Below are 18,781 nucleotides of genomic sequence, written 5' to 3' on the forward strand. Positions count from 1 at the left end.
ACTGTATTTTCGTTCCAGAAATTGTTCAATGAGAAAGTATGACCTTATTAGTTATTTCTATATTAATTATTACTTTTTGTTATAGATTAAAATTATAATTAATTAATATTATTATTATTAATTATTGTTAATTAAAATTAATTATTAATTAAAATTAATTATTAATTAAAATTAATTATTAATTAAAATAAATTATTAATTAAAATTAATTATTAATTAAAATTAATTATTAATTAAAATTAATTATTTAGATACCCTCAAGCACTCCATTTGTGGAAATAGAAGTATCTGGGTCTGGTGTTGGTATTGTCCAGGTAAAAACAATACTTATTTGTTTAGTTATTATTATTTTCTTTTTCAAATATCTATAAAATAGTATTATTTCAGGTTTCTTGGTCTTTCAATTTGGCTGTTTCTGGTGAAGCTCCACAATTTTTTTTAAATGCTCTCTTAGATAAAACTTCTACTGCAAGTTATTTACAACTCAGCATATGCACTCAGTAAGAAAGATCTGTTGTTATTCCCTTTTAAATGTTGTTACAGCCTTCACACAAAAGTTATCACTTGATTACTGTGGAAAATAAATGAAAGAGGTATAGTTCGTTCACCAGGAGTTGGCACTTAGCTCCACCTCCACGGACACATAGTTCATTTCAGCCCAGGAGTAAAAAGAGAAACATCTCCATGCTTAAAATTGAGACAACCTTTAATGCGCACCAAACACAAACTGTGACTTCTTTTTCAATTACTTTGCTTTATCATCTGCTATTATACGTTTTGTTTCTCTAGCTAATTAAATATATTTTTAATTTAAAAACTGCTGCTTTCCCAGCAAAATGTCTCAAAAAGAACAAACTATTCACTCAAACGAGGGAAATATCATTAAAAATGGTGTGGAATATCATCCTATTCATGAAGTATTTAATGTTAAAAAAATGCATATAAAGTTTGCGAAATAAATATTTTTGCCATACAATCGCCAAATAGCAACCTTGCTCAGAATTGCTCACAACTTTCTCCCAAAGAATAGCGAAAAAGTATTATCGCATACCATGTGATGAAGGCGGAGCCAAGTGCCAACTCCTGGTGAACGAGCTATACTTTATTTACGTCACATTAGAGCTGCACATTAGGCTGGGAAACATCCCAGAGGATGATCCGAAGGCATGCCATCACAATTTTCATCCTCTGTAGAGAAGTGAAAGAGAAAAAAACATGTACTGTACGTGTCTGGATAAATAGTTCTGTACTTTGAATGAAAAAGAAACTTGTACTGTACAGAACTATTTATCTGGTATCCTGAAAACTGGAAAACCGTAAGAAAACTTTTGCACAGTTTTTCCGCCATTTTGAACTAGAACAATTTAAAGAAAAAGTAGAAATTTTTCTCATCCTTGAAGTTAAGGAGAGAAAAATGTGGGAATATTTTCTCCCGGTTTGTCACAAGAAAACTTCAGTATTTCTTCCATTACCTTGAGGCTATTTAGGTGGAGAGGGGCAGGGAAGGGACAAATGTTTTATTTTCTCCTGTGTGTCCGAAGGAATCTGTGGTTTTCTGATGAGTTGTCGTCAATGAAACATAAAGGATTTGGTTTACGAGGTGGTGGGGGAAAAAGCATTGCACACACATATCAGTGAACAGAAGGTGAAAGAGAAATAAAAAGAAATATATATCCCTATACTAAGAAATAAAGAGAGAAAAGTGTGAAATAGAAATTAAAATTATTAATTGGTATATGAAAATTATTAAAATACGGTTACTATTTTTCTTTCAATACTAAAGTAGGAATATAATTAAGTTGAATTTTATCTTTTACAAAATAATCAGAAGAATTTAGTAAATTATTACTCGAAACATCATTGGCTGTGCTAGTGGGGAAAAAATACAAATGCCTGGACTATTACTACTGAAATTCGTAGAAATAAAATGAATATATTTTTATTATTGCTACAAATTGAATGATTCCAAAGAGAGAGTTATAAAACGCCAGTTAAAATCCAAAATTAAGTACAATTGCGAATAAGAAAAAAAAATTGGAAGCATTTAATTAAAAATGCAACAAAGTTTTGCCACTCCTTATGCAGGGTTCCCACGGTCCTTAAAAGCTGCTTAATTTTTATTTTGGAAAATAAGGGCCCTTAAAAGTACTTAATTATGGTACAAGGTTTTTGAAAGTCCTTAATTTTTCAGCATCAGTATACTTGATCAGAACAATTTTTCAGTTTAATTTTTTAAAACAAAAAAATTGTTCTTTTATCATATACAATTAGACTATGCATTGAGGGGAAAGCATTTTAGAGAGACAAGAAGGAATGTGTGTGAGGGAGCTACAGGCAGGGGGAAAAAAGCATGATCTTTTACTAATATATTGGTTCTTTAATTAATAATTTTTGCCTTTTGTCTAGAATGATACTCTATGAGAAGAGTGAAGCATTAAAAAAAAAAAAAAGAGTAGAGTATGGACAAGGGGGATTCAGCACATGGAAGAGATAGGGCTTTTTTGGGGGAAGGCAATTGTAAGGTACCTAAGTAGAAGACTAACACTAACCTTCAAAATTGACAGAATTCAAGAAATTCAGTTCTATTGGTAACTCATCTTCCTATAGGAACAAAGTAAAACCCTAAAAAAAGGAGTATAAAAAAATTTGACCTAGAATCCATAAGTAAAACTATTTCCGAAAATCTTGAATTAAATAAAATTGTATTATATTTCACTGTGTAATAAGAAGTAACGGTAAATTTATCAAAAGCAGTAACATTAAAATTCATGATTGTACTAAAAATTAAACAGATTTATAATAATTAGGGTTTGAAAAATCCTAGCCCACCTAGGTTTTTCATCAAAAACCTGATGAAAACCTGAAGTTTTTTTAAAAAAAAAACAAACAAAAAAAAAGACAATTTTTATTTCTGAGTATTAAATAAGAATGCAGGACTTGCTTCTAACAAGAAAATTAAATATTTGGTAACTATTAATAGCTTGTTTTTTTTTTACAAGGTGAATATTTTTTTTTAAAGGTTTTAGATTGTTACGCTATTATTTTTTATTTCTTAAGGATAAGCAGATTGTTTCAAAAAAATTTAAATCTACTCGATTAAAAGACCCCAAACTTTTTGTTAATACTGTCGTTTAGAATATAATTCAAACTTAGATTTTAATAATAATTTTATTCAGTTAAAATTGCAACTTAATATACTGTTTTTTTTCACCTTAATTTTTATTCAACTTTTGGTTGCTTTAAAATTAGTTCATGTTTTTTTTAACATTGTGTAAAATTAATTCCTAATATCAGGTTTGGCTGGAAATAACTTTGTATAAAGCTCATCATAAAAGTAGCTATAACACATTTGCTGTTTAGTAATAATTTCAAAATTGTTAAGTTACATATCGTTTTCAATATGATTTTCATAAAAAATTTTTATATTTTTTTACAAAACGTTGCCTGATAAGATAATATTACAAGATTAGCTTATAATATTGAAAGAATATCACTTTTATAATATTAAAAGAATATCCCTTTCTGTTTTAAACTGTTAATTTGCAATAAAAACAAAATTCAAATCATAATNCAAAAAAAAAGACAATTTTTATTTCTGAGTATTAAATAAGAATGCAGGACTTGCTTCTAACAAGAAAATTAAATATTTGGTAACTATTAATAGCTTGTTTTTTTTTACAAGGTGAATTTTTTTTTTTTTAAAGTTTTAGATTGTTACGCTATTATTTTTTATTTCTTAAGGATAAGCAGATTATTTCAAAAAAATTTAAATCTACTCGATTAAAAGACCCCAAACTTCTTGTTAATACTGTCGTTTAGAATATAATTCAAACTTAGATTTTAATAATAGTTTTATTCAGTTAAAATTGCAACTTAATATACTGTTTTTTTTTCCACCTTTTTTTATTCAACTTTTGGTTGCTTTAAAATTAGTTCATGTTTTTTTTAACATTGTGTAAAGTTAATTCCTAATATCAGGTTTGGCTGGAAATAACTTTGTGTAAAGCTCATCATAAAAGTAGCTATAACACATTTGCTGTTTAGTAATAATTTCAGAATTGTTAAGTTACATATCGTTTTCAATATGATTTTCATAAAAAATTTTTATATTTTTTTACAAAACGTTGCCTGATAAGATAATATTACAAGATTAGCTTATAATATTAAAAGAATATCACTTTCTGTTTTAAACTATTAATTTGCAATAAAACCAAAATTCAAATCATAATAATAGTAGAGAATAATGTTAAGAATGATAGAATGAATATGACAATAATCTATAAATGATGAAAAAATAAATAATTTATCAGTATTTCTTAATTAAGGAACCTTATCAATTTTCTGGCCATAGGAATGTGTTGATTACTTTGAAAAATCCTTTTAGACCCTTTTATTTATATGTTTCACAAAGAACTAATAAAAAATATATTGGTTTGAAAATTATAAATCTTCTCAAGTATAATTTTATTTTTATTCTATAAAAATCTTTGTAAAAATATTTATTGCACTGAATTTAAAAAATTATATGAAGTTAAGCCTAAGGGAAAAAAAAGTGGAATGATTTAGGGTCCTTATATATTAGTATGACCTGTTTTACTTGAAATATGACTTAGTTTAACATGACATAGTTAAGAAACCATTCTCACGCATAACTCTAATATAACTTTTTAGCATTAATTCCTTTAATATGTACCCTTATGAATGAAACATTTTATTAATAGAAAGTAATTTTACTGGCGTAACTGAATATTTTGCAAGATTGGCCCACAACTGAATATTTGATGCATGTCTAGTAGCGAAATGTAAAAACTTGTAATAATTATTTCAATATTTTTCTCAAATTTCTTTATTTACTCTTTTTTTGTGAAAAAATTGCAAATCTTAACTTCTGCACTTAATTTTACACTTCAATTTTAATGAAATTATTAAAAATGGAATACGGATTGGTTCCATACATGTCGTTAACCCTTAACAATTTGAAAATATTTTTTTAAAAAAAAAGCCCTGTTAATTAATACAATTATGTCAGCGTTTACATTATAATAAATTTGTCTTTTATAATTTTTTTTATTCATTGATTTTTTTTTAAAGAAAGGTAAATAATTGGCACTGGTGGTACATGTATATTCGATGATAAGCAATCATACTATTTTTAAAGTCCTTAATTTTTCAAAAAAGAGACCTTAAAACTGCTTAATTTTTGCTTTGTTAAAAGATTGGGAACCCTGTTATAATGTTTTAAAAAGTAAAAGCGAAATAGAAATAATAAGTACAAATCTTTTCTTAACTTGGATCCTGTTAAATAATGAATCTGGAATGAAAATTCGGAAATTTAACAAAGGTATCGCCTGAAAATAGAGTGACGGAATTGTCACGGAAAACGAGGTTCGAAAAAAAAAGTGAATTGTCAGGGGAAAATGTAACTTTACCACAAAACCGGGAATCGTCATTGTCAGAGACACTCTATTCAAGCTGCAGGATTTCGCTCTACCGGTTTTCAATATCTTAATTTGCTCAATAAACAAAGGATTCAAATCAACCGTCTTTAGGTGTTGCATCCTCAAGATTCGTCTTTTATTCTTAATCCTTTCTGGAGAGCTGTGAATTGGATGTTCAAGTTAAGGAAACTTCTGTCCCAAGAGTATTAGACATGTTAGTTTTTTTTTTTTTAAATTCACTTTAGTTATCCTTCATTTATTATGACAAATTATTGTTTCGAATAATACATTATTATTACGATTAATTATTTTGAACAAAACGTTTTTATCATCTGTTATCTATCTATTTCACATTTAATAATGAAACAATATTCCTCAGTTGAATAAATTCTGATTCTTTCTAAGTACAGTATCATCTGCATATTTTGCTTGATGTGGAATCACATCTGCTTCTGTTAAAAATTGTCTTCTTTTATATTAAAATGAAAGGAAAATACTGTTAAAATTCTAAGCATACAATTATTTATTACTAATGGCAAACTATTATTTAATGAAGCTTTCTCTTTTTCAAAGTGATGCATTTCGGATTCCACTACGTTTTCAGTTTTCTTTTCACTGATCTAAATAAATTAGTTGTTTTGATTCATGAATTTTAAATAATTTTTTTTTTTTAAAAATTCACATCTCGTCCAGGATTTTATTAATTATGTTAATGCTATGTAATTATGTTTCTTGTTTTTATTTAATATGATTAATAAGTTTTCCTTATAACTGGGTATGAAATACATAGCGTTTTTTTAATCATTGGTTTTGCTTTATATTAGTTAATTAGGGGATTTTAAATAATCTTCAAAAAATAAATATGTGAATTTTGTATCTAAATTCTTTTCTATTTTTTGTATTTTACTTTGTAATCTTTTTAATCTTTCTTTGTAATCTTTTGTATTTTTTTCTTATCTAAACTTGTAAATGTTTTTATTTTTTTAAATGTTATTTTTTTCACCATTTTTTAATTTTTTAGAAAGCTTCTTTTCTTTTTCTTTCTTATTTTAAAATGTGTTACTCTTTTTTAATTGTAATTTGGATTCGATAAGACATTGATAAACAACACTTTTTAGCCGATCCAGAAAGCTGGAAAACTTAGACATTCAGGATAGCGATGGTTTCTCTACTTAGTTAATATTTAGACATGTATAATGAAACATGAATAAAGCATTAATTAATTGTGTCACATTCCGTGTAGAACATGACTTAGATATTCAATTTAATCATTTAATGTATCAAATGTTGCAAGATTATCCACAATTGTTCCATAAAAGAAGTTTTTCCTCTTTGGTTAAATTTTTAGGTAGGCTTTGTTTTTTTAAGCAGGGTTCTTGTAGGGAAAAAAAGAGTATACTTGATTTTGTCAGGAAATTTGTTTTTAGAGCAAATTTCAGGGAGTGGTTGAGAATCTATTTTTCAAAAATCAGGAAAATTTTAACAACATACCTGTAAAATTATCAGATTTATAATTGTTGGTAACAAAATGGCTAGTTATTAAATTCAGTTTCTCATATCTATTACAATTATTCCTTGTAAAAGTTCCACCTTTCAGCAAAATTTCTGTTCTAAAATATTTTTTTTTAAATTTAAAAAAAAAATCTTGTTTTTCTTATAAAACAGTGCTGTGGATGCATAAAATATTATTAAGTTTATATTAAACTTTTCTTGAAATGTCTAGAAAGGAATTTCATTTCCAATTCAGTAAAAAAACCTTCTTGAAATGTTACCTTTTTATTACCATTTCCAAAACTATTGTAGTGTGTCTACCACTGCAAAAATACACTGCCAATTCATTAGTATGTAAGACATGTTAACTCTAACCTATAGTGGGGTACCTTTTCATAGATGAAGGTTGATTTTTTGTGTTTCTGTAATGCTATAATGTTAATTCCTTTTGTAGTCAGCGTGAAAGAAGAAATGACACTAGCAACATGGCTGTTATGGAGGTCACTTTGCCTTCTGGTTACATTGCGGATGTGGATGCTCTGCCAAGTATTCTACAAATACCTAAAGTTAAACGTGTAGAAAGTCAGTTGCATGATACCAACGTTATCATCTATTTCGATAGGGTAAGTCTTTTTTTTTTCTTCTATGGCAGGTCTATTTCTCTGAGAAATGTCAGAATTGCTACTATCCTAGTGTTCCCAGTGGGAACCTGTGGCTACGCCACAGCGGTGGAGTTACATCCCCCACGTCATACAACCACAAATACTATGTTTATAGGGCTGGTTACATAATTAGTTTTTAAATATAATTAATAATTTTAAATATAATTAGTAATTAAAATGTAATTAGTTTTTTTATTCCCTTATAAGCACCTTTATAAGTTAGTGTGCCCATTATTATTGTCTTGTTAATCTGTTGTTAGTTAACTGTTCAAGGGGTAAAATATTTCTTTTAAAAAAGTAAAGATATTTGTTTGTATTTTATTTTATATTAAATATTTATGATTTTTATAAGAAGAATATATGCTTTTTATTCAGGGTTTGCTTAAGTGGGCTCAGCTTAAAAAAAACCCTGCTAGTTTTTTTTGTGCGGGCCTACTTAAATGCGCACTTTTTTCCATGGTGAGTTATTTTTCAAAATTTATTATACTAATCCAATAGAATTTACTTCAAAATCAAAATAATTGTAAATTATTGTTATTTAAACAAAGATAAATTTACTTGAGTATTTTTTACAGAGAACACGCAGTGGGTTCCTAAATCCCTACAAATATATTTTTATTCATATGAAATAATTTTTTTATATGTTTTTATTAATCAAATTTTAATATCGTATTAATTTTACCTTTTTAAAAAAAAAATATTTAGGCGGATGACAGGGATTTATGATTAAATCAATTTACTTCATTTATGAAAACTATCAATTATTATCAAATAAAAAAAATTGTAGCTTTAGAAAGTTTTTGAATTTTCGTAAGAAATGATTAGATATAATTAAGATAAGATTTAACTCTTAAGACGTGGTTTATAAATTAAGTTTATATATCATTAAGAAATATAAAAAACTGCTTCTTTATAATTATCTAGGAAACTAATTAGTATTCTATTTTACATAATTGCATTGAAATTGAATGAGATTTTAGAATTTTTTTTCTCAGTTGGTTAAGACCTTACTAAATGTATTTCACACCCAAACCTAAGTTGCTCATTTTTCATAAATATTTTAAGTATCTGTTGCCAAAATATTCTAATTTATTCCTTGCTGAAATTCCAATTGCAACAAACTCCTAAAATTTTTAAATTTTTCTCTACATAGTGTTGAAGATATTTTACCATAGTAATTCTATACCCTTTAATTTTTTTATGTATGTCTCTTTTCATAGTTAAAATTTTGAAATTTTATGACTGATTTAACTTGCTTTAAATCAGACACTCTTACTTTCCACCCTTCACACTTTGAATTTCATATTTGTATTTTCTTAACTAACTCTTATATGCTTTTCTGTATGTGTGAGTTTATTATTATATTTATCAATGCTATGAAATTAATGAAAGCTGTTTGATGTTTCTACAAATTTTTATTAATGTTTTTTTTTAAATTTTATTTTTTATTTATTGTATTTTTTTGCTGAAATTGTCATTGAACACTAAAGTTATTCTGTTATCAACTGATTTATTACATGGTGCGTAGCGCTTTTAAAAAGTGCTTATTTTCGTTTTTAAAAGCCCTTAAAGGTGTTTTTTTTCTTTATAATATCCATTTTTGCCACATATTATGCAAAAGTGTGGTTTTTACATTGTTTTATCCAACGATTTCACTATTCATTCAACCACAATCCAGTTCGGCATAACGTCGGTCCATAGCATATGAAAGCGCCAATCATTTTACATGTTTGATGAAATACTTGCGAGTCTTCATGTGTGCCTACTGAGCTGGGTTCAGTGAGATTATTGCTCTTTCCATGTGTTGCATTTTGCAAGATACTCTCAATTTCAGGCTTCATTTTAAACCCTCTGATATCGAACAGAAAATCTCTTGATCATTTTATAATGGCTAACATAATCCAGAAAAGAGTTCATTGTCAGAAGCTAGTTATTTTATCGTACATAGTGCTTAAAAAGTGCTTATTTTTTGTTGAAACATTTGGGTAATTTATATGGTTTATTTTCAGATGGATGCCGAAGAGTCTTGTGTGACTGTCCCAGCACATCGTATACATAAGGTAGCACGCCAACGGAGGGCGCCAGTCAAAGTTTATGACTTCTATATCCAAGGTTAACACTTTTAATGTAACTTTCATCAATAATTAAAACAGATATGAAATATCAAAGTTTAAAATATGTAAAAATAAATGAGCCACCTGAAATATTGAGAAAAATTTTTATAAATGTCCTGCAATGTAGTCTATTTGTTGTTATGTGTGCTAATGACAGATTCCTTATTTTCAGCGAGAAGTGCCAGGATGTTTTACCGTCCTCACAGGACTGATCTTTGCGATATTTGCGACGATGATGACTGCGGTGATAATTGCTTCAAAACAACGACCAGCAGTGAAGAATCTCCATTTGCAAGTTCTGCACACCTGCTGCAGAGCTATTCTATTTTTATATCACTTTTAAGCATTTTCTTTTTGAAAGCAATGATGTGAGACTGTTTCAAAATTTTTAAGTGCAGATTACTTTGATAAAGGCAATCTTGTTTTATTAGGAATGATCAATTTAAAAAAGAGCAACTGTACTATAATTTGTAAAAATACTATCTCTTCTGACTTTTCATAATTTTGCTTTAAATATCAAAACTGTACAATATTTTTTTATTTATTTTTTGTGCAATTCTTCCAAAATCAGTTACTTTTGTCATCTCTATAAAACTAATTGCATTTTGTCAAGTAACAAAACTGTATCAATTTTATTGTAGAAACTCTAGTAAATATTTATATATATAATTTTTAATCAACTTCAAATTCTGTTTAATATATTATAATAATTGTTTTTAATGTGAATTTATCTTTTACAAAGCTTTTATTTATACTAACAGCGCTGATATTTTATTAACAATTTTTAATTAATTATTTTGAAGAAAAAATTTCAAATGCTTTATGTATTCCCCTCTTACGGTTCTATGATTGCAACATTTATCAAAAAAAATTTTATTAATTGTTTTGATGCTTAATTAACATATTTTAAAACTGCCTGTTGTAAGAGATTTTGAAACTTAATTGTTTTAATTTCGTTTCACCTAAACTTTTAAAATATTAGATTACCAATATCACTATAAAGTTAAAGCAGACTTTAGAAGTTTTTGCATTTAGAATATCATTACCAGTTTCCTAAATATTACGCTTTTATAAATGCTTCATTAATAAAAAAAAAGTGTTTTTACCAATAGGACTCAATTATTAGAATAAATTTTTAAAAAATTATCTTTTTTTCTTAAAAAAGTTAATAAATCTATTATATTAAAATTCACTTTTGTTAATGATATTTTGCAGTATACATATGTGCCATAACATTACAAGGTGTTTCTTTTGAATACCATTAGACTCTATAAAATAGCCTCTCTTTGCAAATTGGTTCTTCATTGTATTGTAATGCAATCATTTTGGTGCTATATTATTGTTATTACGTATAATTGTTACTTTTTAAGCTATTTGCAGATGAATATGAATGCATCTATTAACATGTGTCATTATATATTTGTATTTATAATCTTTTGATGTTTTATATCACATATAAAGTTGATATTTTTGTGTAAGTTACTTGTATTTGGTTTAAAAGAGTTGTTTCACTCCTAAAGTAAGTTATTTTATTATGTTATATATATTTTTATTTGTATTTTTAATGAATTTAAATTGTATTGAAATGAACTCTAGTTTATAACATTTTTTGGTAGCTATCTGTAACTTTTTATAACTAGGTATTTTAAAGTGGGAAATACATGGTTTCATTTATTTATTTGTGCCCATTACACTATAAAGAATTTTTAAATTTTAATCTGTAAAAAAAGAAACTTGCATTTCAAACTTATAATACTTTATATACAAAAATGTTACATATGAAGCATCATTATGTTTTTTAAAATTTACTTGTATTTTGTTTCATCTGCTGCTTGAATGTAATTATAGATTTGAAGCATTAATGTTTTAATTGTGAGTTACTTAATTTGATAAAAAAATATTCTATTAACCACTTCCCTTTCCCATTATTTTGAAGAAAGAAAAAAAATGCAGAAAATTAACATGCTCTTTTATTTTATTAATAAATACAAGGAACTAAGACAAAACATATTATACAAGTTTTATGTTGGAATTGTTTTTATGTGTAAGAAACCATTAATTTGAAATCATTTTACTATCCAGAGTTATTTCGGGCAATTAAATATTATTCTTTGTATAATAGTTCTTAAAACAACACAAAGTGATACTTTCCAAATACCAGTGAAGTGATGTTATTTTACCCCCTTTGTTTTTTTCTATGTAAATTCAGCAAGCATTGTATGATAAAATATCACAAAACATCCCACAGTTAAACATCAAAACTCCTAAATAAAACTTCTAATCAAAGCAGATTATGTACTTCCGACTGAGTAGAAACATGATAAAACAAAATGTTCTGACAAATTATGCTGACGATAAATATTTGCACTGGATAATCAAAGAAGCCGTTAACTCTTTGGTGTCACCTAATCAGTGTTAAGATTTCTTTTAGAAGAGGCCTATTTTCTCTTAGACTGAAAAAAAATAAATAAGAGAAACTGATCAAAATGAAAGAACAATGAAAAATTTTGACTACGAGCATTAAAAGAATAGTTTAATATTGAACTTAACATAGTGCCAGAAAATTATGTTTTTCAAATCTACTTTTTTTAAAAAAAATTATAGAATCAATTATTTTAATAAAAATTGGTGTGATATTTCAGGGTCGCCACACCACAAGGAAAATACAGGGAATTTAAAAATCACCTGAAATAACATGGAATTTTGGTTTTTTTCTTTACAAACTGGGAATTTGGTTTCTTAATTTTGTCTTATCACTCAAAGCGTAATCCAGGGATGATATTTCAGCTATACTAAACTATTTCATTTACTCTAGCATTAATTATGTTCAGATGTTTTTTTTATTTCTTCCAGCAATTAAAACATAGTAAAGTCAGCCCAATATAGCTCATGCAAGAAGACAACAATACATTGTTGTATAATATGTACAGGGAATTCCAAATTTGAGTGGCAACCCTGTATTTGTGTATGATTAGTTAATTTGAATGTATTTATAAAGTATGATTATAATATTTTTAATAATTAGGTTCCTTTCTATACTTATTTTCATATGATATAGTGAAAATAGTGGTTCTTTTAATTTATTCAGAAATTCATTTTAACTCCAATTGTTTTATTTATTTTTTTAGTTTTAGCATTTTTAGAAATGAATACTATTATTTAAACTAAATTGTGATCAACACTATTTTAGAAAAGTTTCGCTGTCTTCTTTCTCACCATGAAATGAAATAGTTCACATTTTTGCAAAGAACATTCTCATATGAAACTTCTATCCATAGAATCACTAGTTGTTGAATTGTTTGATTGTAATTCAAATCTGAAAATTCTGCCATTAAATTCTTCTTCAAATTTTCATTAGTTTTTTATTTTTCTAGGCCTTTTTTTTAAAAAAAAATTGTAATTTTTTGTTGAAAAAAAATTACACTGAAAAATATTTTATTTAACTTTCTTCCCTAAATGTCTAATTAAAATGAACTGAATATCTATAAATGGAGGCCAAGTGTTGTAAGTCCAGTCCAGTGTGACAAAAAACATTTTGCTTGAACTAGAAAATTATAAAGAGCATTACTTCAATGTATGTTGATTTAAAAAATGCGAATTCACGAAGGTTTCTTAGATGAGCTAAACTATATTACTAAGCAAATTTTGAAATGATTAATTTGTTTTGCATAAAATTATCTCATATTTGCCAAATTAGTTTCTATGTTTTAAAACTTTAATACAAATCGAGCAATTTTATAAGCTGGAATGTTTAATTTGTTTTCAAATTATATAAATTATTTTTGTTAGATCTTTTTGTTATTAGCAGGGCTGATTGTGCTCCAGAAAAAATCCGGATTTTTCACTAACAGTGATCCGGAAGTTTCCGGAGATTGAAGGCCCAGACGTTTCAAAAATCATTGATCACAGAAGTTTCCGGAAATCAAATTTTCAAAGGTGGAACTTAAAAACACAGTTTATTTTATTTGTTTGTAAGGGAGAGATACTTTAAAAGCTTATATTCATTTTTTATCAGTAAATAGTTATCATAAACTCAAGAAAGAAAGACATATTTGTAAATTTTAATTACTTCTCCAGGTCATCATAGGTATGTGTAATATTTTAAATAAACTAAGAAATATTGAGAAAAAGGAGAAAAAAAACTTGTTTAAATTTTTTTATATTTAAACTGTTTTTTTTTAACTCTAGAAAATTTCCGGAACTTTGACTTGGGCTCACGACTATATTATTAAACATGTATTAGTAATATAATATAGTAATACATGTAATTAGACCCCTGTATTAGTAAACATTTTATTAATTATGACATTAATTTTAATGTTTCTCTTTTCCTCTATGTTTAAAGATGTCAGGTTAAAACAATTTTGTTCATTTAAATTATTTTTTATTATCGATTTTAAAAATTATAAAACTATGTGCAATGTGAGTTGTTGTTGTAAAGTTCAATATCCACATTAATTAAATTAAGATTTTTTATCATTTGTTTCTACAAGCTCTTATGACTGTATTTTTAAATTTGCAAAGTTGAAACAAAGCTAAATACTTCAAAATTGAAATTATTTTGAGAAGAAGAATATTAATAGCATTCAACTCCAACGGTAGTGAATAATTTTCAATGAATGTTTTGCTTCAGACAAAATTAAAAACATAAGTGTCTTAAGTTCTTTATTGTATGAGTGCGTCCAAATACATTTTGATCAGATATATTTGAGTGATAATCATTAAATTTCAATACGAAAATCAATTGTTTCTTAAATTCTCGAACATCGGTTAAGTTGAATCCAGCATGAATACCTTTTAAAACGATTAAAAAGAAATATGTTTCGTTTTACAAAAATAAATTTAGGAAAAGATTTGTAATCCTTAGAGTCACAAAAAAACAAACAAATGTATTTTGACACTATTAAAATAAAAATGCCAGGAAAATACATTTCTAGTATCTCGAGCAGGGCCGTCTTAATAGCATGCAGGGCCCCCGGGCACAGAAATGCTTTGGGCCCTTATAATAGGTCATATTGCTCAAGATTGAACTAAAAAAAACTTCACATGCATAAAATAAAGCATTTTTAACATATAGAATAATTTGAACAAATTTAAATACATTTTGATTTCCCCCCAAAAATTAATCCACATAAAAACTTCATTGGAAGGTAGAAAAATAGATTTCTGTTGTCTTTTTTAGTTTCCCTGGTGATAAACTATTCAAATTACAGTTGTTTGCACGATAATCAATCACTATTTGTAGAAAGAAAAACAACACTTTATACGATAGAATTTATTCATTTTTAAAAATATATAAGGCAATTTTGTTTATGCTTAGTTTTTTTAAGTACAATTTATAAAAAGTAAGATTCTCAACGGGCCCCTGAGTGCCTAGGGCTCTGCCCATCTCGAACTGGTCTCGAGTACTCACTTTGAAAAATTAACTATGCGATAATTATTAAATGATAAAGAATATTAAAAACTTATTAAAATATTTTTAATTAACTATTGTTATTTTCAAAACAATGTTTAACTGATATTCAAACTAAAGAGGAGTCAATCATTCAAAAATGTGACTTTAACAAACACTTCAGTGAACACTTCTCTGTCAGTTGAAGAATTTTAAAATAGCTACCTCACGCATGGACCCACTGGGAAAACCTGAAATATACAAGGGGATTTTGTTTCTCATTTTAGTCTTATAAAAAATGGTGCATAATCTATGGATGATTTGACCTATTGCATTATTTAAGTATGTTTAGCTGTTTCATTTTTACTCTTAAGTTTTTCCAGCAATTAAAACTAGTATAGTTAGACCAATATAGCTCACACAGTGATTGTGCTTAATATATTGTGTACATTAATTTATTATTATTTTTTTTCCTGATTTGATTTGCAACCCTGATTGCAGTGTCAAGTGGGTGCGATGTTTCAGAAATTGTATGATGGCAATAATTCAAAAATTATACTTTTATTAATTTCCCAAAAAGACAAAAATTAAATACAATTCCAATTCACTAGTATATAAGACATGTTAACTCGATTGTATGCTGGGGTACAGTCGGCAAAAAAAAAAGATATCATGCTGAATAACTTTCGTTCTAATGATCGGATGTTTCACGAACTAAGTCTCAATCTTAATGATTCCAGGGAGTGACCTGAAATATGCTAATTAATGAGTGCTAACTATTAATTTTCAAAATCATACACAAAAACGTACTTTTTCTGAATAAACATATTATCATCTCATCATTTATTTTCATGTGTATATTTTCTTTTCAGCTTTTAATGGCGGCCTTCTCTACATTTGTCTGAACTTACCTACTTTCAATTTTAATTCAGTAATAAAAGGTGAAAGAGAATTTGAGACGAACATTTTCTTCCAGGGTATGGTGTCCTCTTAACATAAAATAAATCCATAAATAATTAATAATAACCCTTTCAGTTTTAATAATAGAATTTATTATCCTTTTTTTTGTACAGTGTAAAAAATGAAGTTTCTTTCATCTATGTACAATAATAGAATTAACAATTAAGTTTTAAAAAAAAAAATGGAATGATTAGTTCTTAACATTAAATAAGAAGAAAAAAAATGAAGCCACTATCATAACAAAATAAGTAACTGGAGATTCATTCAATACAGTGTGTGTCATTCTAAATATACTGTTCCCCCAACTATTCACATCAAGAGTGCTAAACTACAAAAATGGGGAAAATAATTGTGTCTCATTCATACAAACCACCTAAAAGTAGTTCATTACTTCCAGTGCATACATTGAAACCACAATACAATACTTTTCATTTACATAATAGGACATCTTCCACTTTTTTTAGTAAGATGCGCGATTTTATTAGAATGCACTTAGACTTCAATACAGATATATTTAAATATAGAATATACTCATTGTAGGAATGGCAACATTATTTTGTAAGCGTTCAAATGTTTTTACAGTTTTGGGTAAAACCTGCTTTCCCATGGTTATTACCGTCAGTGAAAAAAAAAATTTTTTTTTTACCCATATTAACTGTTTTGTAAATAAATTTCGCATTGACATTGCTATTTCTGCGAACATCTTAAAAAGCGTACATAAAGGCAGTACTGAAACATTTAAAATTGTCTCGTACTGCAGTACAATCATTTTAAGAACTAATGTCCTAAAAATTTTTGTCCTAAAAATTTTCTATATTTTCCTAATAAAATTTTTTTTTTGTGCAAATTTGCCTTTTTTTCCACTGTTATAAATACCTTTGCTGTTTTTGGAAAATTTGTTGCATACTTCAAAATAATGCACCTTTACTGATCACAATTTATAATGATGCTCCAACTTACTATTCAGTGTTATCAAAACACTTCATTCAATATTTTTCTCACAATTTGCAAAAACTTTTTAGCAATTTATTGTAAGTTATTAACTTGTTTGAGCTTTAATACTGGTTTAAGTGTGAGTGCTAGAGTATACAGAATTATAGAAAAACAATATCATTTGTTAATAACAATTAAAAAATCTTAGTTAAATTACTTGCTTATGACTTAACATCCAAACTTGTATTTGTGGCAATCAATTTAATTCTTAAAAATTATTATTAAATAATGTTTACGTTGAATGAGTATCTTATGATCTAAAATAATAGAAGGTTAAAGATTTTTTTTTTTGTTTGTTTAGTTTTTATTCTCAAATACGCAGATGTTGAATTTATATTAAGTTAAAGGATTAATTCTTATTAAGCTTAATAAAAATTATTTTAAGTTGGGTTGCCACAAAATAATATACGTTTTTCAGTACTCTAAATATTAAAATGTGATAGGATTAATCACATGTTTTTTTTCTTTATCGAATAAGGTCATTCTATCTTAAAATAATAAATTTATTAAATTTTAGAAATAAAATTTTAGTTCTTCAATATTGATAAAGCTGCGAACAAAATTTTCACTAAGCAAACTGTAACATTTAGATAGATATTTAGTTAAGTAAATCGTAGCTTCTTAGTTGGCTTTTCTTCTTGCTCTATTTTTTAAAGAATATTCTACACAAAAATTGTTGAGTCTTTTTTTTTGTTAATTTCTCCTTATTTTCTGTTGAAACCACTATAAAGGCCTGTTTTTGCCACACATAGATATATTAATGTTTATCATACATTGATTTATAAATTAATCGACTAAAATAAAACATTTGTGAACTTCAGATAGTGTTAGTGATCTTGACAGAAGTATTGACTGTTGTTTTGATAATAAAATTTTTATTCTAATATATACATCATTGATAATCATTTTTGTTGTTCTTCTGATCTTTAAAATCTCCATACATAAAAAATTATTTTTGAATTCATTTGAACAAATGACTATTTTGAAAAATTTTGATCTTTAAAATGTACATACAAACTGGAAATTAGTAAAATAATTTTTATGAAAATAAATGACAAAAGATGAATCCTTATTATATAGTACCTTTATCACTAATGTAGATTTTTCATGTTCTAATTATTCTTTTATAAAAAAAAGAAACACAATTATTAATATAAATTTTTTAATAAAATTCCAAAATTCTGCTTATTTCAGCTTCTGGGTTATTCGGGTATTTTCTGCTTATAAATGCAGTTGTAATAAAGTTATAGTATACAATGATAAATAATTTATAACTATGATTTTAACACTTATTAATGGTTATTGGCTTGTATTGAAAATCAGGTACATTTATCAGTTTTCAATAGTGAGAAGATACACCTCATCTGTTAATGTGAAAAATTAGTTTTACATTTATGATTTAGGAGACAGCTTATATCATGTCACTTGTCCAATGATTTGCTACTTGCTGACAATGTGGCAGAATTTTTTCGAGCTATCTTCGACAAAACTCTCTAGCACTAATGTCTTTCTACAAGATACTTTTAATAACATCGATGTTACTAATTTAAAATAGCAAAAACGTTGTGTTTACGAAATATATATATATATATATATATTTAATTGAACATGCAACAATTTTTTATTATTATATTATGGGTGAATAATTTGTGTGAATATTTTGGGTGAATAATCATCACGATAAGTAAGTAATTAAAAATCATGAAATCCGCAGAAAATTGCAGAAAAACA

General features: G+C 26.5%; 1 protein-coding gene across 1 annotated transcript; it reads left to right on the forward strand.

Moving 5' to 3' along the window:
* Positions 1–251: 251 nt before the first annotated feature.
* Positions 252–12,726, forward strand: LOC122271349 (thioester-containing protein 1 allele R1-like; the record flags this gene model as incomplete). The annotated part of the gene is given in 5 exon segments (XM_043052300.2): positions 252–314; positions 388–500; positions 7,384–7,552; positions 9,601–9,703; positions 9,878–12,726. Coding segments are annotated over 5 exon segments (648 nt in total), but the record flags the coding sequence as incomplete, so codon positions are not given.
* Between the last annotated feature and the right edge of the window lie 6,055 nt (positions 12,727–18,781).

This window comes from Parasteatoda tepidariorum, chromosome 4 (assembly GCF_043381705.1).
Source record: "Parasteatoda tepidariorum isolate YZ-2023 chromosome 4, CAS_Ptep_4.0, whole genome shotgun sequence".
Lineage (NCBI taxonomy): Eukaryota > Metazoa > Arthropoda > Arachnida > Araneae > Theridiidae > Parasteatoda > Parasteatoda tepidariorum.